The sequence below is a fragment of the Rattus rattus genome, chromosome 18 (assembly GCF_011064425.1).
Source record: "Rattus rattus isolate New Zealand chromosome 18, Rrattus_CSIRO_v1, whole genome shotgun sequence".
Lineage (NCBI taxonomy): Eukaryota > Metazoa > Chordata > Mammalia > Rodentia > Muridae > Rattus > Rattus rattus.
This window is the reverse complement of record NC_046171.1, coordinates 23,522,172-23,545,592: the sequence shown is the minus strand read 5'-3', so window position 1 is coordinate 23,545,592 and position 23,421 is coordinate 23,522,172. Positions and strand designations below refer to the sequence as shown.

At 43.7% G+C, this 23,421-nt stretch overlaps 1 protein-coding gene and 1 pseudogene across 2 annotated transcripts in view; one reads left to right on the top strand and one right to left on the bottom strand.

The window, feature by feature from the left end:
• Positions 1 to 23,421, bottom strand: part of Mypn (myopalladin) — an 86,297-nt gene that overhangs the window by 35,219 nt on the left and 27,657 nt on the right. For both annotated transcript variants that reach the window (XM_032888986.1, XM_032888987.1), the window contains 5 exons: positions 17,194 to 17,369; positions 14,932 to 14,983; positions 11,406 to 11,517; positions 10,003 to 10,074; positions 692 to 833 (listed from right to left, as the gene is read on the bottom strand). In XM_032888986.1, coding sequence (XP_032744877.1) covers positions 692 to 833; positions 10,003 to 10,074; positions 11,406 to 11,517; positions 14,932 to 14,983; positions 17,194 to 17,369 — 554 coding nt within the window. The remainder of the gene's footprint in view (positions 1 to 691; positions 834 to 10,002; positions 10,075 to 11,405; positions 11,518 to 14,931; positions 14,984 to 17,193; positions 17,370 to 23,421) is intronic.
• LOC116887560 lies at positions 4,692 to 9,209 on the top strand (annotated as a pseudogene).

Here is a 23,421-nt window from a genome sequence, read left to right as displayed (position 1 = left end):
GAGGGCATTGGAATTACAGATGGTTGTGAGCCACCGTGTGGTTGCTGGGAATTGAACTCAGGACCTCTGGAAGAGCAGTCAATGCTTTTTTTTTTTTTTCCGGGGCTGAGGACCGAACCCAGGGCTTTGCGCTGCAGTCAATGCTCTTAACCACTGAGCCATCTCTCCAGCCCTGGAGACATTCTTTAGTTTTGTTTTTGAGAAAGGGTTTCTCTGTGTAGCCCTGGCTGGCCTTGAACTCTGAGATCCACCTGCCTCTGCCTTCAGAGTGCTGGGGATCAAAGGCCACCATGCCCAGCCTTAGAAGACATTCTGACAAGTGATTTTATATTAGTTTAAGAAATCTGAACAGAACTTTTTCCCATGAGTGTTTTTGTCTGTATTTATGTCTGTGTACACCATGCTTCCAGTACAGAGGCCAGAAGAGAGCAGCGGACCTGGAACTGGAGCTATAGACAGTTGAGAGTCTCCAAATGGGAGCTGAGAATTAAGACCATGTCCTCTGGAGGAGCAGTCAGTGCTCTGAACTGTTGAGCCATCTCTCCAACCCCTTTGTGTTAGCTTTTTAAAATAGACATATATTTAATATATATTAATATATAATGTAAATATATATGTATAAACATTTTAAAAAATCCTATATGAAACCCTTATTTTAAAAAGCAAAACTATCAGAAAAGTGTCAACTTACTCTTTTGTAAGATCCTGAAGTCTGGGGAGTCTTCGATTAAGGTTCCTTCTCTGTACCACTCGACTTTCGGAGACGGGGCCCCTTTCACTCTGCACTCAAAGACAACCAGCTGCCCCTCAGAGGCTGACAAGTTCTGCAGCATCTGGGATGACAGAAGTACTGTTATGACCAATGCATTTGGGGACCATATCCTACTCCTAGGGAGGCTCGCCCTTGGATTTTTTCCCCCACATCATCTATGTGTCTGGCAGCTTTACTCTAAAGATAGCACCATCCAACCTTCCAAGGTTCTTTTCTCATTATTCCCCCTTTACAGATTTATTTATTTATTTAATCTATGTGAGTGAGTACACTGTAGCTGTCTTCAGACACACCAGAAGAGGGCATCGGATCCCATTACAGATGGTTGTGAATCACCATGTGGTTGCTGGGATTTGAACTCAGGGCCTCTGGAAGAACAGCCAGTGCTCTTAACCACTGAGCCATCGCTGCAGCCCCCTCATTGTTTTACTTTACCTGCACTTCAGTGCTGATCAAGTTTATTAAATATTAGGTAAGACAGTTTGAGTGAAGGAGGGTTTTTTTTTCTAACTTCTGTTATTATTTGTTAGTTTTTTATTTCTTTTGTCATCCACTCCTATAATTTGTCATTTTTTTTTTACAGTTCTTGTCTACAAAAACAAACATTCTATTTGTGCATTGCTCTGACACATTTATAACCCTTGTCTAGTGATGTGGGCTACGACATCTACAACAGCTATGGAGTGATGCCTTACACAAAAAACACAAACCTCCTTAGAAATATTACAAAGTGGGGTGATTTTGGTTAGTGGAACAGTTTTCAATCGTGAGTTTTGTAGATGACAAGGTCTTGTCCCAGCGTCCAAAGGTTGAAAACTCTGACCTCAGTGCGTGCGCATAGCTGTTGACTTTTAATTCGGAGGTGTCTGTGAATTGGCATCATGACAGTCAGGGGGCACTGTAGTTCAATGTCAGTACTTTGTTCTTTCCGTAGTCCCAAATTTATTTCCTGAAATCATTCATGACCCAAATAACAGAGTGGGTTCCGAATTAATAAAAGTGCTATTGGATTGAAAAATCTAGTCATTCTGCACGTCCCCTAGAAAGCAGGCAACATCCATGCATCCGATGCATGCTACGCTCTTCCCTGACCTCCAAGAAAATTCTTCTTTTTTTTTTTTTTTTTTCCTGGAGCTGGGGACCGAACCCAGGGCCTTGTGCTTGCTAGACAAGCGCTCTACCACTGAGTTAAATCCCCAACCCCTGGAATTAATTCTCAATGGAATGTTCATTACTTCTGAGGTAAACAAATCAACAGTCCCCAGTTGAAAACAGTAGTGGCCGAATGGATTGTGTAATTGATATATGGCAGGTTTATAAAATGGATCTATACAGAATGAAGCCAATCTACAGGTTCTGATGTGGCTTGTGGCTCAGTTCTCGCTAAGCTGGTTCTCAGCAGGGGGTCTGCGAAGCTGTTTTGCAGAAGGAGCCTCTTGAGAGGCTGTGTCACAGCTGACAGAAGCCCTGTCTGGTGGTTGTAATTTTTCATTTGACAATGAAAGTGGAGACCTGTGTTCTATTTGAAAGGTCAGCCAAGATACCCACAGTGCTACTGTGTACAGAGTAGGCCTGCTAATGTCTAGGAGGTAGAAGTTCATTCTAGCAGGGGTCAATACCCAAAAGGGAAGGGTCCAAGGGTGATCTTACAAGCCTCTCAGGAATAGTTGCTGAAAGTCAAAGCTGTTATTGTTGCAAACCGTAGGTTTATTTTTCTTTTTCTTAAAAGTTTATCCACATAATTTTTTATTTTTAATTATGTGTATATGTGTATGCTTATGTACTTGTATGTGGGTGGAGTGGCTTCTGAGACCAAAAGAATGCACCAGCTGGAGTTACAAGCTGCCTGGTGTAGTCCTCTGAACTCTGGTCCTTGGAAAAGTCTCTCTACCGCTAAGGTTTTCCTTCAGCCCCACAACTGAGCCATCTTTCTGGAGCTGTTTTGTTTTCATTTTTTAGATTAAAGTAGCCTTGCTATGTAGCTGAGGATAACCTTGAACTCTTGATTCTCCTGCCTCCATCTCCTGAGTGCTGGAACCAGAGGTGTGCACCACTAGACCTGGAAAATCCAAGGTCGTGTACAAAGTCTCTTCAGGAGATGGCCCGTGTACCTACTCACACATACAGGTTAGTTAAGCCATTAGGACACAGTGTGGATGGCGCTGTAGTAGTCACAGCAGTAGACCTCAGGCATCCTCCAGTGCTGCGATGCTGATGGGGATCACACAATACATCTCCCTAAACATTCACACCTTAGGAGCTCGTTCCCCGGTGTGACAGTGTTAAAAGAGGTGAATTGAGAGGTTGTTACTGGCTCCTTTTCTCTTCATTTCTTTTTTCAAAAGAACTTTTATGTGTGGCATTCACCTGCATGTCGGTCTAGGGGCCACGTCTATATGCCTGGTACTCAGGGAGGAGAGAGGAGGAAGGGGCTGGATCCTCCTCTGGAACTGGAGTTATGGATGGTTGTGAGCCATCGTGTGGGAGCTGGAAATAGAATACAGGACCTCTGGAAGAGCAGCAAGTACTCTTAACCTCCGAGCTATCTCTCTAGGCCCTCCTTTCTTCTTTAAAACCCCGTCTCTCTGTGTGATTCTCTTCCTATTCTTTCTCTTCCCCATCATTGTGTTACCAGAGCTGAGGCAACACCTCTGTTAGACCCTTGAAACTCCAAACCTCTAAGGTACATAAACTTCTCTCCTGTATAAAGGATCTGGTCTTTGGTATTTCGTCACAGTAACAAAACCCACACAAATACACATAAGGAGTTCAAACTTGATGACATTTACCTAATTTCAGTCAAGGTGAACAGGCTAAATGAGACAGTCCTTAACTGAGAAAGCCTGAGTTAATCTTTACTAGAAATTATGGATCTGAAATAAAGTCTCTATAGTCAAAAGTCCACATTCCCCTGAAGTAAAAACAATGGCCAAAGTACAAAACTGTCTCATTTGTCACTGCAGAGTTCCTGCTTGAGTTCATTCGTTACACATCCGACACAGTCAGGACATTCTTCATGACCAGGTAGCCCTGGGCCCTTTGTCCCTTCTCTTCCTGAAGATATTCTGAAGCTTCCAGAGATGGAAGTATTACTACAGAATAGATTTAAATACATACTTGCTTCGCCCCTGCCCTATAGAGTCAAGTGCCATAAATGGGGGTTCCTGCTTAGTCAGTCTTGGCTGGCAGACTCAACACAAGGATGCCTTCACAAACGGCATTTCAGCCAGACATAGTGGCACCCTTTAGCTCCAGTGCTTGGGTGGCAGAGGCAAGTGAATCTCTGTTTGAGCCAGCCTGGTCTATGTAGTAAATTCTAGGACAACCACAGCTACATAGTGAGACCCTGTCTAGAAAAAAAAAAACAACAACAACAACAAAAAAAACCACCACCACCACCAAAAAAAAAAAAAAAAAAAAACACCAAAAAACCAAAAACAAAACAAAACAAAATGAAAACAGAAACAGCATCTCCCTTACTGGTTAAAATACATTATCAGTTAGGAGCTTGTTCTCGAAGAAGACCAAAGCTTGATTATCAGCATCCACATGGTGACTCACAATTGTCTATAGCTGCAGTTCTAGGGGGTCTAATGTACTCCTCTGGCCTTGGAGACAAGTATGAATGGGGTGCACATACATATATGCAGACAAATTACAAAACGCTCATCTGCATAAAATAAAATATTTTTTAAGCATAGCTCTAAGGTTCATTTTGTTATTTATCTTTTTAAATCCAGGGGTTGGGGATTTAGCTCAGTGGTAGAGCGCTTGCCTAGCAAGTGCAAGGCCCTGGGTTCGGTCCCCAGCTCTGAAAAAAAAGAAAAGAAAAAAAAATCCAGATGTTTCAGCCTCTTTGGACATGAAGCATGTAAATGTATATAGTGCCTTACAGTTGGCCAAGAAAGGTTATCGACCAATGGGAGATGGCGAGATAGCTCAGCAGGCAAAGGTGCTTGCCACCAAGCCTGAGGATGAGTTTGAATTCCAGGACCTACATGGGGAGAGGAGAAAACAGACTCCCACAAGTTGTCCTCTGACTACCATACTTGGGCCATGTCAGTTTGGTTATCATAGGTGCTCCAGGCTAAGGATGCAGAAGTCTATGGGATTGGTGGGTTGGGAGGAGGGACGGTGAAGCCTTGAGAAATCTGGATCTGGCCACTGGCCCAGTTATTTCAGGGTTTCCTGCCTCTGTGGTTATATAATGTAGCGCTCTTGAAATTCTCGCTTCCCCTGCCCCCTTATGATCTTCAAGTTACTGCTGAAGCTACCAGAGCCAGGGCTGCGGCAGCCTTGAAAGCCGGCCAGGGCAGCTGCCATGGAGTGGGAGGTGACAGGAGCAAGATTCTAATTTGGTCACCTCCCTCCCTCCACACTCAAGATGTGTGAGTGCTGTTCTCTTCCTAAGCAGAGTGAAGTGTTTTTGATGTTGCAAAGAGGAGGAGGAAGGGTGGTCTAGCTCCAAACACAGAGTGTTTCAAAACACAGGAAACGCGGTGAGATGGCTCAAAGGGGAAGGACACTTGTCAAGATTGAGAACCTAAATCCCATCCCTGAAACATACAGGGTAGAGGAACAGACCTGACTCCCGCAAGTTGTCTCTAATTTTATGCATGTATCTGTACCCACACCCGCACCAAATATGTGAATACACGTGAAACATTAAAAGAAACAAAGCATACAAGGTGGGCTGAGAATATAACTCCATTGATAGAGGCTGCCTAGCAGGCACAAACCCCTGGGTTGGATTCCCAGCACTGCTAAGAGCAGGTGTGCTCACGGATACATTGTAACACTGGCACTCAGCAGGTGAAAGCAGAAAGACCCAGAGTTCAAACTCACCCACTGCTACTCAGAGAGTTTGAGGTCAGCCTGAGGCTTTGCCTAAAACAACAACAACAACAACAAGCAGGGCTGGGGTTGTAGCTCAGTGGCAGAGCGCTTGCCTAGCATTCATAAGCACATGTTTATGTCACAAGACAACCAACTGGCACCAGGCACTCTGTAAGCATACTGGGACTTATGGTGTGCTCGTAACAATGGCATTGCTTGGTAGGGCAATTCTCCTTTTCACTTAAACCTTCTATAAAAGGAATATACACACAGGGTGGTGGTCACATCTTTAATCCTGGCTCTTGGGAAGCAGAGGCAGGTGGAGTTCGAGGCCAGCCTGGTCTACAGAGCAAGTTCCAGGACAGCCAGGGCTACACAGAGAAACCTAGTCCTGAAAGCCTGCAAGCATTCTCTGTCATGGGGAGGGGGGAGGAGTTAAATAAAACTCCACTCTCCAATCACGGCTTTTAAAAATAAAATGCTGTCTTGCCATAATTGGCAAAGAAATGCTTTGTTGGGCTGTATGGAAAATGAGTCACAGGAACTGCACTGCCAGACGTCTTTAAAGAGGTAAACAGAGACAGAATAACCTGGACCGATGTATGCAAATCACCTGCTATCACTGCTCAGTGGCGTAATACCATCCTCGGTAACTGTGACTCAGATATTCACTAATGACACTGGCAGTGACTGTGACCTCAATCCTGCCCTCACTGACGGAAACTAACGCAAGCACACTGGGGCTGATAAGTCTCTCTGGAATTTGAACCCCAGCCTATCCTGGTGCCCCATGTCCCCGGGCCATCCTGCTCCCATTTACGGAGGCAAAAGCCTACATGCAGCAGGCAGAAAAAGCCTTCCCATAGCTCAAATCTGAGAGCTGATTTCCTACCAGCAAGCTAACATTTTTAGACTTCACCATATTTAGTGATTGATTCATTTCCCCATTTTTATGTCAAAGGCATTTGTATCTGCCACCCAGAACATCTAATCAGAAAGAGGCAACCAGAGTCGCCTCAGTAAATGCAGTTAAAATGAATGCTATGAGTGACCTTGAAAATTAAATTAATATGAAATAGAATTAACACAAAGGGCCCTATCTGACTCCCTCTGTGTCTCTGTATCTCTGTCTCTCTCTGTCTCTGTGCCGCCGTCGCCACCCTCCCCCCAAATCCTGGGGGATAAACCCAGGGCTCTGTGCTTGGTAGGCAACTACCTAACCACTGAGCTACACCCTGAACCCAGATTTTTTTAAAGAAGGAAGGAAGGAAGGAAGGAAGGAAGGAAGGAAGGAAGGAAGAAAGAAAGAAAGAAAGAAAGAAAGAAAGAAAGAAAGAAAGAAAGAAAGAAAACTAGCTTTTGGAACTTAGCTTTTGAGAAAGGATCTTTCTATGTAGCCCAGGCTGGCCTTGAGCAGCCTCTCTGCCTCAGCTTCCCGACTGTTAGGGTTATAGGGGTTGCATCACTGTCCCTATCTGCATACATACATAGCTTTCAGGATGACTGGGAAATATAAACAGCATGTGTTCTGAGCCATGTGAATCCTAGCACACCTGAGCTTAGGTGCCGAGAATGGGAAGACAGGAGACTTTGCTGGGACCACATGTGGTGTATCTGGTGGTTTAGCTACTTTTGAAGAGTCAGCACGGTCTCTAACCTGTAACAAATGAGCATGATACATTGCTTTCTTTCTGTGTCACTTGTATGCTCTATCGTAAGACTATCTGACTTAGCAGTGTCAATAAGAGATGACGGAAATAGGTTAACTGACACACATACATAGATATATACACTCATATGAATATACAAATGCACACACACATATACACAGAGACATATACACACCTGTACATATATACATATACATATACATACATCACACATACACACACACAGCCCATCCACAACTCCACTCCACAATTCCTCTTCAGAGTCTTGTGTTTACTAATCATGACATGGTGTTTTTCTACATCCAATCTTTCACAATAGTGAGGCTCAAACACCAGAGGCAGAATATTAAATGAATCTTTAAAGTAAATAGATACCTTATTCGCATAAGGATATGTGTCTAATTGAGATGGAAATGGGTAGACAAGGATCACTCTAGACTCCATGATGAGTTTTGGAAAGCCATCTTGGATGATCTCATCCAATATGGCGGAGCTCCCCTTTTGGGACAGTTGTGGACCTAGCAAGGGTTATCAGTACCTCGAGGAAAGACCACACCTGCCAATTTTCTTAAAACAGGGCTTCTTCATCTTGGGCACTCTAGAGATCTGGGGCTAGATAATTCTTTGCTGGAGGACAGGGGCTGGCACCCTGTGTACTAGGGTGCTTAACAATATTCTGCACGCCGCTAGCATGGCCCACTCATGTGAGAACAGAAAGTGTTTCTAGACATTACTAATGACCCTTGGAAAACAAAATTACCCACAATTACTATCTATGGCTCCAACCATATTCCTTTTAGAATAAAAATCTCCTTGGGCCTACATACTCATACTAAGAAGAATATTATGGAGACATATTTACTTTTCAAAACATAAAACATCCGACATGATTTAGTTTTCACCTTTGAATTCATTGTCTTGGGCAACGGCATGTGTTGTACACAGAATCTCAGTGTTACAAGTAGGAAACCTGTTCTGACCCCTAATCCTACCATTAACCAGTCCTGCGACACCGGCTGAGTTTTAGTTTAATCTCTCTGACCCTCCCTTAGCTTTTCCCTTTGTAAATGAAAACCTCTGACTGAATTTTCAAGTTCAAAATACAAAGACTGCGTGATTTAGAATTGGATAATTCCACAGTTGCTAATACCACAGAACAGAAGAGCAAGCTCTATGTCCTAAGCCAGACTTTATGTTAAATCTCTCAAGATCACTTAGCTCTGTTTCCTTGGGCACCAAAGGCAATCCCCTAACCAGATTCTCCTGAAAGTCGGGATCCATCTCGAGAATAACAAGTGGCCAGAATCCTGTCATGTGATCTCCCTGTCCCATGATCTCCAGGAGTGACTGTTTAACAGGTTTTAGAATGGTCATAAAGGTCAGTGAGATTAGCAGTGAGTACATTTCCCTCATTACAGAAAGTGTCATTAGAAATCAGAGACGTGGGATGATGTGGAACTACATAGTCTACAGCCTGAGGAGCAACATGCTTAAGTTTATGGTCACTTCTGTGATACGTATCTTACCAGTGATTCTCCATCTGTGAGACTGCAGTGATAGGAAAACAAAGGCAATGTGAAAGACTATTACCAGAAATGAACAGACGGAAGAGTAGGCCTGACTGACAAAACGACAGCGGCAGATCAACAAGGAAAGGTACCCCCAGCTCCATTCTCTGCTCCTCCTCCTGCAGGGGCCATGACCCCACCTCTCCCCAGTCTCCAGGGTCCTCCACACCCTGGCATGATGCCTGCACCCCACATGATAGGCCCTCCCATGATGCCAATGAGGGGCCCTCCTCCTCCTGGGATGGGACCTGCCCTAGAAACTCGGTCATCCATGGGAGGCTGCATCCCTGGGATTCCCGGGCCTCCTCCGCCTGTCCTATGAGGGTGGCCACTCTGCCTGGCGTGACTCAGCCAGACAGATAAGAGCAGAAGGTTCTTTATCGGTTTTGTTTCTTATTCTGTTTCACCAGGAGATTGCTGTGCTGAGCCTGGGTGTCTTTTGTTTTCTGGGGGTTTTTTTCTGTTATTTTTTTGTTTTGTTTTGTTTTGTTTTTTTCCTAGCTGCATAACAAGGAAAACTTTCCCCTAACAGACTAGTTTTGGAAGGGAGAAGTGAAATTTTTTTTTAAAAAGTGCAGTTTTCACTTGTAGTGTAACAGGTGAAAATAAAATTGTCACCTGTTTTAGTAAAAACAAAAGGAAGTGAGGAGAAAAAGAAGGAAGAGGAAGAAGGAAGAGGAGGAAAAGGAGGAAGAGGAGGAGGAAGGGAAGGAGGAGAAGGAGGAGGAGGGGGAAGACCTGAGATTTGGAGATGGGCTAGGGATATAGCTTAGCTGATGGAATTTTGCCTAGCACATGCAAGGCCCTGAGTTCAGTTCCTAGCAATGGATAAATTGGGTGTAGCCACATACATCTTTAACCTCAGTGTTCAAGAGATTAAGGTAAAAAGAATCAGAAGTTCAAGGTCATCTTAAATTACAAGTAAGTTCAAGGCCAGTCTGGGGTATATTCAATCCTAGCTCAAAAAAAGTAAAATAAAACCAATAAACCTGGGTCTAACTGTAATACCATGGGGACTTCTGAAACACAAAATACCTTAAGTCCTACACTGTACTCCCAAAAAACAAATCCTGAGATAAACTCTGCTGGTCAAAGGTCCTTTGTCTGGGTTCCGTGGTGTTTAAAGCCCTGACAGAAAGAAATCTTTTTCGATTACCTTCGTAAACACCGGCGCTGCAATGATGGGTTTCCCGTTCAGGCCTTGCAAATAGTTGGTAGGACTCTGACACTGTTAGAGAGAATCAGCAGTACAGTCACTGTCACCAAGGTTACTGAATGGAGAGACCTAAAGATAACAAACCTACAGGCTTTGTCCCAACACTAACCTCAAGTCAAAAGACCTTGTTTTCTTTTTTTTTTTTAATATTTTATTTATTTATTATATATATATGAGTACACTGTAGCTGTCTTCAGACACACCAGAAGAGGGCATCAGATCTCATTACAGATGGTTGTGAGCCACCATGTGGTTGCTGGGATTTGAACTCAGGACCTTGGGAAGAGCAGTTGGTGCTCTTAACCACTGAGCCATCTCTCCAGCCCAAGACCTTGTTTTCTAAATGCAGGAGTCATGGACTTGAGATTGTAGACCAAATCTACTGCATTTCTTCCTAGGACAGGCTAGCTCTAGAATACACTCCCCCATCCCCCTGAAGGTCTAGGTGAGTAGCTTATCAAGTCCCGGGGCTACGTAAATCATGATAGAAAGACCAATGTATTTGGACTCAAAGTTGACTTCTGCATGACTGAGGGGGTTAGGTAAGTAATTGGGAATATTTTTTTAAGTTGTAAATCAATATGTTAAAATATATTTATTTAGATCCTCATTAGCATGCAGTAGACACACTTAGAAAGTATAATTTCATGTTTTAAAGTATATGCATAGATAAATATTTTTATATATGGATAGAAGATGCCTGGAAACCTTGTAGATTTTATTTTAGTTTTAGTTATGTGTATAGGTCTGTATCTCTGCTTGTGCACGTGCCTGCTAGTATCTGTGGAAGCCAAAAGAGGCAGCTGATTCCCCAGGAACTGGAATCACTGTTGGTTATGAACTCAAAGTACAGGCTGGGGACCGAATCAGGTCCTCTGCAAGAGCAATACTTAATCTTAACCATTGAGCCATTTCTCCAGCTCTGCTTAAAGCTTTTACTGAATATGCTTCTATACAGTGGGTGTTTTCTAGTAAACATCATCACCAACTTGAAAGATGTCTTTATGAGTTTTCTAAAACAACAACAACAACAAACCCACCAACTTCCTCCTTGTCTAGTAAGGAGAAGCATGCCAAGTTCCATGCAAGAAAGGTAAGATGTGCATCCATTGGTCAACATATGATTGGCACTTTTTATAAAACAGGGATGCTGTGGATTAACATATCAAATGTCTCTTTTCCTTTGTTTTCCCAAGGAGTTAGAGACTAGGTTTCCAAAGCCATCAGAAGCCATGAGCTCATGGGCAGAAGACAAAGTGATTAATGATAGATTATACACGAGGAGCACGACTGGACCATGCAAGGTGGTCATGGTCACTTGTGTTTGACCTAGATTCTTTTACCTGCTGAATGGTGGACACTCTGGGCTGGGCTGCCAAAGGCTGGGCTTGCACTGTTGGAGGAATGGCTGCAGAGGTGGTAGGAGGTGAGGACACCTCATTTGGCTTCTGGATTCTGAGAAATTATTAAAATATAGATTATAAAACAGAACTATAAGCTCATGAAAAGTCTACAAAACCAGTGATGTCAGCACTGCTTATAGTTGGACATAGTAAGACTTTGACAATATTCTACAAGTAAGAATTCACCCACATTCCATTGCTATATACTCTACAGGCAATGCACACATGAAGACAACTTTCTTAGCCTTGGGTTCCTTGCATGGGGCACAGCCAGCGAGTCAGATATATCAACAGTGACCTGAGGCTCACATGATGGGACAGTGCAGGCTGGAGAGAATTGCTAAAGATTTGTTTTGCTGTCCCCGTCTCTATTTCTTTCTCACTTTTTCTCTTTTCTTATTTTTCTCTTTCTCCCTCCCTCTCTCCATTTATTTTTTTTTCCTTTTTCTTCCTCTTTTTTTTTAAAGACAGGGCTTTACTGTGTAAGCCAGGTTGACCTTGAAGCTACAGAAATCCACTTGTCTCTGCCTCTCAAGTGCTGGGATTAAAGGTCTAAACCACTAAATTTAGGGTGCTCTCGCTCATTCTCTGTCTCTCTGTCTCTCTGTCTGTCTCTGTGTCTCTGTGTCTCTGTGTCTGTCTCTGGCTGTGTCTGTCTCTCTCTCTCTCTCTGTCTCTCTGTCTCTCTGTCTCTCTCTCTCTCTGCTGACTTTGAACTGGCTATGCAGCTAAGGGGGGCCTTGAACTTCTGATCCTTCTACATTTACCTTCTGAATGCTCAAATTAGAGGCATGAACCCCCATGCCTGTTTTATGTGGTGATGGGAATCAAATCCAGGGCTTTGTGCACACTGGGCAAGCAAACCATCAACAACTCCATCTCTTCCCTTCTCAAGCAAGAAAAGAACGGGGGGGGGCCAGGATTTATAAATATTTATTTCTGAGATTTGTCCTGGCAAAAATAAATATATCCTAAAGTCAACAAGCTCTTCAAATATATACAAGTTAAAGAAATTTGAACCAGGAAGTACTCTTGAAAAGGATGCTGATAGAAAATTAGTTTTGTGAGGAAGATAGAGATCTGAGGATCTGGCCAGAGGACCTGACAAGAGAAAGAGCCTAAGGCAGAGGGGAAGGCTCTGGGTGAAAGATTCTTGTTTTCCAAAAGAACCCTGGGAAAACTTAAAGTTCCCCCCTCCTCACGATCTTGAACCTGGGCCTGTCACCTATGGCCCGGGAGGACAGATAACCACTGACCACTGGCAGTGGGCTACTCTCTTTGGTTGGATGTTGCTTCTCAACTTCTTCATCTTTAAAGTGGGTAAATAATCGTTTGGTTTGTAAAGGCTCTTAGGAAGGTTACAGGAGGTAACTCCCACTTTTGCCACACTCAGTAGAGATGCCTATGGGATCTCCATACAACCAGGGAGGACATACGGACACAGTGAATTTTTCTCCTAGCTGGGGAGCATGTATTCTAAGAAGCAAAACTGCACGTCTTCCCAGCGCTTGTTCAGCTCTATAATAGGAAAGTCTTTTTTCCCCTCATGGCTACTGTAGAGACTGTGTCCTAACCTTTGCTGTAGCCAGGTGTGCCCCTATGATGACTTTCTGGACATGGCCCATGAGGGGAGTGGCATGTGCACCTTAATTCCAGCACTCAGGAGGTAGAGACAGGCAGATCTCTGAGTTCCAGGCCAGCCTGGTCTACAGAGTGAGTTCCAAGACATCCAAGGCTGCACAAGAAAACCTTGTCTTAAAAATCCAAGGTGGGGTTGGGGTGGAAACTCAAGAGGAAGGTTGGTACACCCCTCTCTCCTTCCAGTCATGCTAAAGAGACTGGGCCACATGTCAGTATGAGGTGAAACAGAACGCTGTATCTGGCCACCAGAGACCCATGGCGGCCCATGCTGGTACCAAGTATACTTGAGAATCCTATTTACCAGACAAATCCTGATTTGTACATAAATAGAAATAAATAAATATCTGTGTCATTTAAATCACAGTTAGTTTGCTCTCTGTTATATACAACTGAAACTAAAATGTTTGCTGTAACAAGTAAATTTAAGGCAAATTTAATGGGAAATTCCACAAGGAGCACAGTCTGAGGGAAAAGCTAAAAATGAATGCCATGCTGTTTGATGAGATCCCAGCCACAGGGAAAGGCTAAGGCAGGCTCTCCCGTCTTAGCTGTCAATCAAAGTTGACACTCTCCTGAACTAGGCTTTGTATGGTGACCACATGAAAAAAATTATATTATTTGTTTATTTGTTTCCTGTTTGATTTGGGGGGGGGATTTTTTTTTTAACAGATTGATGATAAGACCAGAACAATCTATCTGAGAGCAACTGGTACAACCTCAAAGTCTATAAAAGGGAGAGAAGAGTGGGGTCAGAGAGGAAGACCTTTAAAGAGGTGATGGCATACACACACAAGACAGAGAACTGGGGACCAAGACCTTGAGAACGATGGTAACAAGGGGTAAAAGGTCAAAGAGGAATCCCTTACTAATGTTCACATGCATTCAAGAGCTATGAACAAGTTATCGCAAGGATAGATGCATAAAGAGTTTGAGTAATAAAATGTGATTTCTTCCCTCCCAGAGCTTCTCCTGTGTGGGGAGAGCAGGATATGTGCCCTAGCTCTGTGAAGCCTTTCTTGATCTCTCTCTCCTCCCTTGACCAGAAGTCTATTGAGCCCAGACCTGTTTAGCTTTCAAATGGTCCTGTTCCACTGTACTTTATTATTCTTGGAATTTCTTACCCTACTTCCTGTACATGTCACTCTACTAGACCTTAAATCTTGTACAGGCAGGAAGCCTGTGATTCTTCTAGGTGTCCACTGAATCTATTTCAGTACCTGGGTCATAGCAGAGGATCAATCGAAGTTGTAAAAAACAGTAACTGGATGGATAAAACTTTATTCAATGTCACTGGTTAGCAAAAAGGCTATGACTTGCCAGGACATTTATATCATCTGAAACTCATGGCAATCCTCCTGCCTCAGCCTCCTGAATGTTGAGATTACAAGTGTGCTCCACCACACCCAGCTTTATAATTACTCTTTTTAAATGTACTTAAAAATTTGGGGAAGGTGTATATCTTTTAATCCTGTAGATAAAAGTATGATGATACTTCATAAGGGACATTTCTTTTTTTTTTAAATGAATTTGAATTTGAACCAGGAAAGATTCGAATTAATCTGGTGGGCAGGATGTAAGCAAAAATAAATTGAGTCTGCATGTCTCTCTCTCTCTCTCTCTCTCTCTCTCTCTCTCTCTCTCTCTCTCTCTCTCTCTCTCTCTGTGTGTGTGTGTGTGTGTGTGTGTGTGTGTGTGTGTGTGTGTGTGTGTGTGTGTTTTCTTGAAGTGTCAGGCTCTACCATGGAACTACCTCCTTCAAGTTCTAAAACATTAAATAGAGGTTCTCTTGGAGTCCCAGTACAAATGTTTAGGATATTAGAATTACCGATTCATCTCTTCTTTGTTAGGGTCCCCTTCTGAGTCAGAGGAAGAGACTCCTAGAGAAAGGAAAACAAGAGACGAGATTTTTAAGTCGATCATTTACTAAACAAACTCGTAGGCATTCAAAGACCTAAAAAAGAAACTTGGACTTAGGATGGAACCTGTTGGTTCCTCACATGAACATTCAATCTGGCAAAGGAAGAAAGTACGCCCTAAAAACCAAAGGAGCCCTTCAAGGCCATGTGCCTAGTGAGTGTTACAATGTTACAGTTCAAATTAACTGGGCCATGTTCTGAATCCCAGTGTGCACAACACCTGCTGAGGTTTTGGCATTGACAGGGCAGTCTTTGCAGGCACTCCCTTGTGTTCACAAATCCTAACAGAGTGGGTGAAAGAAGGGATTACTCTGGATTTCAAACATTGTAGGTGTAGGTGGGGGCCCTTCCGTCCTGTCCTAATATTAACAAGTCATCCTTCATCTTGGGGGCGGGAGTCTTCCAGGTCCAGGTGCCAGAATGGAAAAACACACAAACAGCAATGCAATCTCAGTTCCCCTACAGATGCCTGAGCATAGATTGTCTTCTCAAGATAGCAAACTCCGGGAATATACAGCAGAGCTAAACCTGGAGGTATTTATTGTGCTCCAAAACTTTGGGGCTAAAAATGCTGAACGCATTCCTGCCGGTGTATTTATTCACTAAATGACTGTTAAATATTCAATATGTGCTCAGTTCTGTGGAAATTGTGAAGAGATGGAAATGAGGAGGAATGAGATCACTTCGGCCTTGCAATCTTCATGGCAAATGAGTGTTTATTCCATTATCATATAATATATAAGTGCAAGGCATTTATACAATACTTAAGGTATTGAATAGGCAAGAAAGGGGATTAGAGAATAGTGCCCCAGATCAAACCCAGACAAGCTTAATAGACGTCCTAGGACTACAAGTTGAATTCTCCTCTAAAGTTACTCCTGCTGAAACTGCCTTCCTTCCCAACCTCTCAAGTGGTTACCAGACTTCTACGCCTGACTCCCAACAGTGTGTATTCTCAGCCAGCAGCTAGGGAACCCATCATGTTATGCTACACCTCTCCTCAGAACCTTCCAGAATTTCCCATGTTACTGAAAAGCAAAGCCCTTGGAGTGACTGATAAGGATTTAGGATGTGTTTACCTGCCTTCCTCGCTCACCTGCCTCCCTGCACCTCAACTTCTCCTTGAACTTCAGGCTTCAGTTGCTATTACTTTCCTCCTTCCTTGCTCTGCTCTGGCCACATTAGCGCAACTCTTCCTATTTTGTTTAAATTGTTTTTGTTATTATTACTATTATTATTAGAGTTCGTGTGTGTGTGTGTGTGTGTGTGTGTGTGTGTGTGTGTGTGTGTTATATGTATGCCTGTGTGTATATGGTGTGCATGGTGTGGGGCTGGGGATTTAGCTCAGTGGTAGAGCGCTTGCCTAGCAAGCACAAGGCCCTCCTGGGTTCGGTCCCCAGCTCTGGAAAAAAAAAAAAGATTGGTGTGCATGGTGTGTGCCTATGTGTGTGTGTGTGTGTGTGTGTGTGTGTGTGTGTCTGAGTGTGTGCCTGTGTGTGTGTGTTGTGTGTTGTGTGTGCATGTGTGTGTGGCATGTGTGTGTGCCTCTGTGTATATGGTGTGTGTGGAATGTATGGCGTGTGTATGTGTCTCTGTGTGTGTGTGAAGTGTATGTGCATGTGTGTGATGTGTGTGTGTTGTGTAGGCATGCACAGAGGTCAGAGGGCAGCATTTCTGAGTTGGTTCTTGCCTCCTCTGTGGGTACCAGTATTCAATTCAGGTTCTGGGCTTTTATTCACGGAGGCATCTCGTTGGCCAAACATTGGCTCATTTCTACCTCAAGACTGGTGCCCTCTTACCTCTGAGCTACCATACTTGCTGATTTCTCTGCCTAAGTGATTTTCCCTTGACTCTCCTGTGGCCACCAGGTTTTCCCTCAAATGTCACCTGGTTAGTGAGGTCTTTATCGGTCACCTATAAAATTACAGCAGACTCACACAAAATTCCTATTCATCTTCTTCCTCTTTCTTCTGCAGGGCTGCATATTATCTTGCTTTATCTCACTCGTTGGGAGTTTCTCTCATTGTAATGTGAGTTCATCAGCACATCATCTGAAGAGTTTCGTCTGTTCGGTTCATAGCTATTATCTCCAGTGTCTAGATGGGTAGAACAGCCCCACCCTCTCCAAATGTTTACTTAATTACAGATAATTAGAACACATCACGCTTTACCTTCTATGTAAATCTCAGCGGAAGTTGAATCTGTCCCATAAATGTTGGAAGCAAAGCATGAGTATCGACCTGTGTCCTCTTCGAAGGCTTCGGCGATGGTCAGTGAGTGAAGGTTTCCTGCCTGTACGATGTGGATGTCTGGGGAGTTTTCAAGTTCCTTGCCTTCACAATACCACCTGTAAGGACGGGAATACCGTTGTCAGACACAACAGACACCAGAGAGTCGTCAGGCTTGGTGGCATTTACCTGTCATCCCAACACTCGGGAGATAGAGGTGGCAACGTCAGAGGTTCAAGGTCATCCTAGGCTCTGTAAGGTGGAGGTCAGCCTGAGCCACAGGATACCCTGCCTCAAAACAACTACAACAAACGCCAAACCAAAACAAACACATAAAACGGAATAACATCAAAGGCTCAGTAGCAGAGATGGCCCAGCTAGTTCCTGAGAAGGAGACCTACAAGCTTTGAGTCAGAATGTGAAGTAAACCTTTGGTTTGGTATTATTTGATTTTAACGGCAAGAAGAGTTGACACCACAATGAAGAAGAGTTCAAACCACAATGATATTTTACTCCAGGAATTGAAAAGTGACTCCTACTGAAAATTATACTGGTGAACTGGCTCAGAGTTTAAGAGCTGCTGCAAGTTAGAGAAGCCCGAATCCAGTTTCAAGCATGGAGCTCCCAACCACTGGGGATCCCAGCTCTGCGGGACCGGATGCTCTTCTGTCCTTCATGGACGATGTTTTGTTACCCTGCATACAAACTCACACATATACACCAATGATTAGTATGTTTTCTAACTCCACCTTTAAAAAATAAGATTTATCTTACATCCTGAAAGTTCTGGTTGTATATGATCTTCTCGGAGTCGCTGTTTTGAAGTTCTGTTTGTCTCACTAATTTCACTGGATTGTAAACTTTTGATTTTTATCTTCATAGGGAATAGTCTGCCTCACCAAGGACAGTACCTTCTGCACTCCTGAAGCACCTGCAGAGCTTAGCACGGCTCTGTCTACTTTCTCCTTTGGTGTCTTATGTTACCCCTCAGTGTCAAGTGTACCTCCACCTCCAAATCTGCTTTCTCAGCCCTGACTGAGCCTCTGCTCTCATCTCCCTCCCTCTCCCCTCTCAGCCACATTGACCTTTCTATTCTGTAAGTACACTGAGCTCTTCTCTACCACAAATATTTATGTATTTGGTATTTTCATTAATAGGGGGTCTTATTACATTTGTAAAAAGGCTAATGCGTGGGATAGCATGACTGCTACAGCACTTGTGTGCAGGTCGGAGGACAGCTTGTGGAAGTCAGTTCTCTCCTTCCACCATGTGGATCCCAGGAATTGAACTCAGGTCATCAGACCTGGTGATAGGTGCCTTTACCCTCTGAGTCATCTTCCTCCAGACCCTGGCATAGGATCTTACCAGCTTTGAAACGGTCATGTTACACAGGCCAACCTTGGATTTTTGTCTTGCCTCCACCTTCTGAGTGCTATAACATGTATGTATTCCCACATCTGTCTTCACTGTGGGATTTTTGTGATCCCTAAAATCACCTGCCGCAGATCTTCACAAAGATATGTTCGTTGGGGCTTGGTCTGGTGCTGTGTATACAAATGTTATATTCTATATTCCAAGATCTGGTTGCCCCCAGAGGAGAGAATTATCACATACGCCAGACTTGGTTATGTAGACCTTGCTCCCCAATTTAAAAGTTAATCGGTTAATAAAATGCTAGAGTCTGTGATTGGGCAGTAGAGAAAGGCGGGACTTGAAGATCGAGTGAGCTGTCTCAGGAGAGACCAGAAGAGGAAGGAGGAAGGAGGCGGGGAGGGGGGGTGAGGAGTGGGGCGGGGGGAGATAAGGTTGCCTTGAGGCCCAGATGGGTCATGAACACATGACCAGGAGAAATGTACCTTGGGAATGGCCCGGGGCAGGATTCAAACAGCAAGTAACAAGGGACCTATGGCTGCAATGTAAGTTACAATAGCTTACAACTTGCCCAATCTACGCTTACAGCTTCTAAATAAAATACCAGGTTCTTGTGTCTTTTATACAGGCGAGATAGAATAATAACTAGTTTTTACCTACGTCTCACTAAATGAGACCACAGCTTAAATGTCACTTTCTGGGAAAAGCTTCTCACATCCTTTTCCCTGGGTGACCTCTTTATATTCACTCTGTCATGCTAATCCAGGCATTAGTTACTTTCCAGTAGCAGTGACCAAAACACCTTGGCTAACAACACAAAGGAGGAAAGATTTACCTTGGCTTACAGTTTCAAGGGGTTTAGTCTTTGTTTACTTGACCCCATGCACTTGGGCAGAACATTAATTATGGCAGCAGGAGTTGGAAGAGGCCTTTCACTATATGGTGGACAGAAAGCAGCCTAAGCCACTTCCAACGATCTTCCAACTGGGCCTACTTCCTAAAGTTCCTAATCCAACATGGCAACAGGAACTAGACGACCAACCATTCACTACATAAACCCATGGGGACATTTACATCCAAAGCATGGTACGTTCATCCATCATCCTCTCAGTATCTCTTACTATTTGAAATCATATAAACTGACTTGGTCACTGTCTGACCTCCTTCCCTACGTTGTGAAGCCCACAGGAAGACTTCATCTGTCATAGTTACCATAACAACTCATCATTACAGTCGTGCCCTGATACGTGCCGGTACTCGGAACAAGAGGGTGGATGGACTTGTCGAATGAGCAAACAAAATGATGGAAAACGTTCATGGTTGATGTTTTGTGGGTGTTTGTTTGCCTCATCAGATTCACCACCTATCTCCCAGCAGCAGACACTGACCTGTGACTGCCAAGACAGGCTCACACAGCTGCTGGGACACACAGCTAACCCAGATGTGAGGAGTGAGTGAACCTGGGACACGGGGATTTTGATCAAACACCATGTATTAAGTGTATTTATCATCATTACTGGGTATCATCATTACCCAGAAAATGAGTCTAAAAAGATGTCTGCCTTTTCTTCCTTCCTTCCTTCCTTCCTTCCTTTCTTCCTTCCTTCCTTCCTTCCTTCCCTCCCTCCCTCCCTCCCTCTCTCTCTCTCACTTTCTTTCTTTCTTTCTTTCTTTCTTTCTTTCTTTCTTTCTTTCTTTCTTTCTTTCTTTCTTTCTTTCTTTCTGTTCCTGCACAGGAGTGTTGGAACAGAGTCTCTCGAAGCCAAGGCAAGTTTTAAAACTTGGTAATGTGGACAAGGACAACCATGAATTTCCTCATCCTTCTGACCCCACATTCTGAATGCTGAGATTGCAGAATAAAAGAACTTTTTAAAGGCATAAAGCCACAGAAACTAAAAGAACTCAGTGAGAGCAGACATTAGCCTTCAGGCGCTGTGGGAAGGTGGGCAGAGGGGAGATGTATTTCCTTGGGGCTGTCAGTGAAAGACGCACTGAGCAGCCAGATCCCAGAGAACTGGGTCATGGACCGAGAGATTGCTGTCAGCAGTGGAGAGGACATAAAACGTAAATTGGGGAAAGGTTACAAGATTGGGAGCTGAGCCTCCACTCCAGGTCGCTCTCCCCAAGCTGAGCAGCCAGCCATTGTCCCAGGAGGGCTGAACTGCAGGCAGAGCAAGCAGAGGTCCCAGAGGGGAGCAAGGGAAAGAAGGGCTTCGGGAGGGGTTTCTCTGGGGGAAACTGAAGGGCTTTACCTCACAGACCAGGCTGTTTTTGAAGTTTCACCAAGTGATGGTGGAATCGATTCCAATTTGTTTCATGTTCAAACAAATACGGACAAAGAAGTCATCACCAATAGCCAGTGTTGATGGCTCATGCCTTTAATCCCAGCACTCGGGAGGCAAAGGTAGGCAGATCTCTGAGTTCAAGGCTGGCCTGGTCTACAGAGTGAGTTCCAGCTCAGCCAGGGATACACAGAGAAACTCTGCCTCCAAGCCTGTCCCCCTGCAAAAAGAAACCACCACCAAGAACCCAGTCAATAATAAATTATGTCAGAAAGAAGAAACGGTCTGTCCTTCTGTAGTTATGCTTATGCGGCCGAGGATTCCATGGAGCAGGGGTGGGTATCATGTCTGCAGGGGTGGGTTGCATAAAATTTCTTGGGTTATTATTTTTCCAATATCCAATAACAACTATTAGAATAGCATTTATTACTTTAGGTATCTTTTCCTTTTTGTATTCAACTTTTTATTATATTTATTAATTTTTGTGTGTGCCCTATAGCATGCGTGGTGGTCAGAGGACTCAAACTCAAAGATTCAACTGCCTCTGCCTTCCAAGGGTTGGGATTAAAGGTGGGGGCCATCACTGCCTGGCTCCTAGGGATTAATTACTGTAGCTGAGCTCTCTTGATATATTATACATATAATAATTTTATATACATGTATTCTACCTATTATATATTTAAATATTAAAATATATTTGATACATTAAATATATAAAAATTTGTTTGTTTATTTCTTTATTTGACACAGGGTTTCATTGTGTATTCCTAGCCTGCCTGGAATTCACAGTGTAGACAACACAACGCTGGCTTTAGAGTCACAGAGATCTGCCTGACTCTGATTCCCAAGGGCTAGGATTAAAGTCACGTGCCACTGTGCAGGGCCTTTAAAATGAACTTTTAAATTAGCAACCAGAGTCACGGGTATGACTGTGGCCTCTCTGCACACATGGGACAATGCATTTGTTCCTCCGCTACCGCCCCGCCCCTCATTTCCACCATAGGTCTCTCCCACCCTACTTTCATGTCTGTTAGCCTCTCTTTCCTCTCCAACCCTAAAGATGCAATCCTCCTAGACACAGTTTAAAGGGACAGTCTGAGGTCACAGCTAAGTGACCAGGTAACTGCCTCCCATACAAGAGGCCTTGGGCTTAGCCCCAGTCATCATGACCTGAAAGAGAATGTACAGGACAATAAATAACAAATAAAATGCATATCTTTATGTAGGGGACTCAAGCATTATAGACCTTGGTGTAGACAGGGATTCTGAAGTCAGTCCTCTGATAGCAGTGAGGTGCTACGTAAACAAAGAAGTACCCCAGAAGGCTGTAGAGTGACATACACTTTCCCAGTAACAAGCAACTAACCACTCAATATTTTTGATATAACAATAGATTGAAGCAGCACAAAAGGAAAGCAGGGGGTGCTGGTTTAATGCAGGGATGCTGCTATGGCCAACAGATGGAAATCAACAGAAAACAGCTTACACTGGCGTGCACTCAGTGACTGCTTCAGAAGCATATCGCTGAACTAATGTCTCTCACTCTCTGTGAGAACAAAAGCGAGGTTATTTGCCCTTTGTATTCGAATTTGCCCTGATGCGGCAAAAGCCATAGTAAGAGAGCTGGGAGTGCTTCAGCCACATTAACGGAAGCATGTCACAGAGCTGACTGTGGTCGTGGGCCCACCACACCCACAAAGAACAGATCTCGACAAAGCAGCAAAAATCATTAGTTTTTATCAACTGCCCACCCCACCTGCAACCTGGGCTGGCCTGGAACTCACTATGTAGCCCAGGTTACCTTCTTCCTCCCAGGTGCTGGAATGAAAGGGATGTGCCACCACACCCAGCAGTTTTTTATTGAATCTTTACCTTGAGTCTATGTTTTTAATATTCTGGGTGGTGGAGTGGGATGCTGTGCTCGAACTGAAGGCTAAATTGTTTAATGTGCGATGTGATCTTTTAACTTGAAATTTAATTTGAAATCTGATAGACTGGATATGGACACTCAGACCTGGGTCACCAATCAAAGGGAGCAAATTTGTCATCTCAAGTAAGCACAGCAGATGGTATTTGTTGCTGATAGATTTAAAAAAATGTCTTTCCCAGGAGAAACCAGAAAATTTATGTGTCTCCCACAGTGAGTTTAGGTTTTTCTACTATCTTAGAGTTTTAGTTTTTTTTTTTTTTTAAATGAAGTCAATGATTTGACAAATGATTTTCAATGCCATGTTTTGGAAGATCTGCATTCTTCATTTCCCAGACAACAAATGGAAGATATTGTCCATGTGGCGTTCAAAATGACCCACTGGGTTTTAGCACATGGGGGACAAAAGTTCTTTGGTAGGGTTCAGGTTTCCCCCTGCGGCTAACCTTTAGGAAGGTTAGCCAAAAGACTGAGAAACACTTCTGTTTCTAATCCAATCCCCTATCAGTACTAACACCTCAGTACTAGGTGACTTCAGTCCAAACAGAACATTACAATACACCGAGCACAGAAGTGAATCCACACATATAC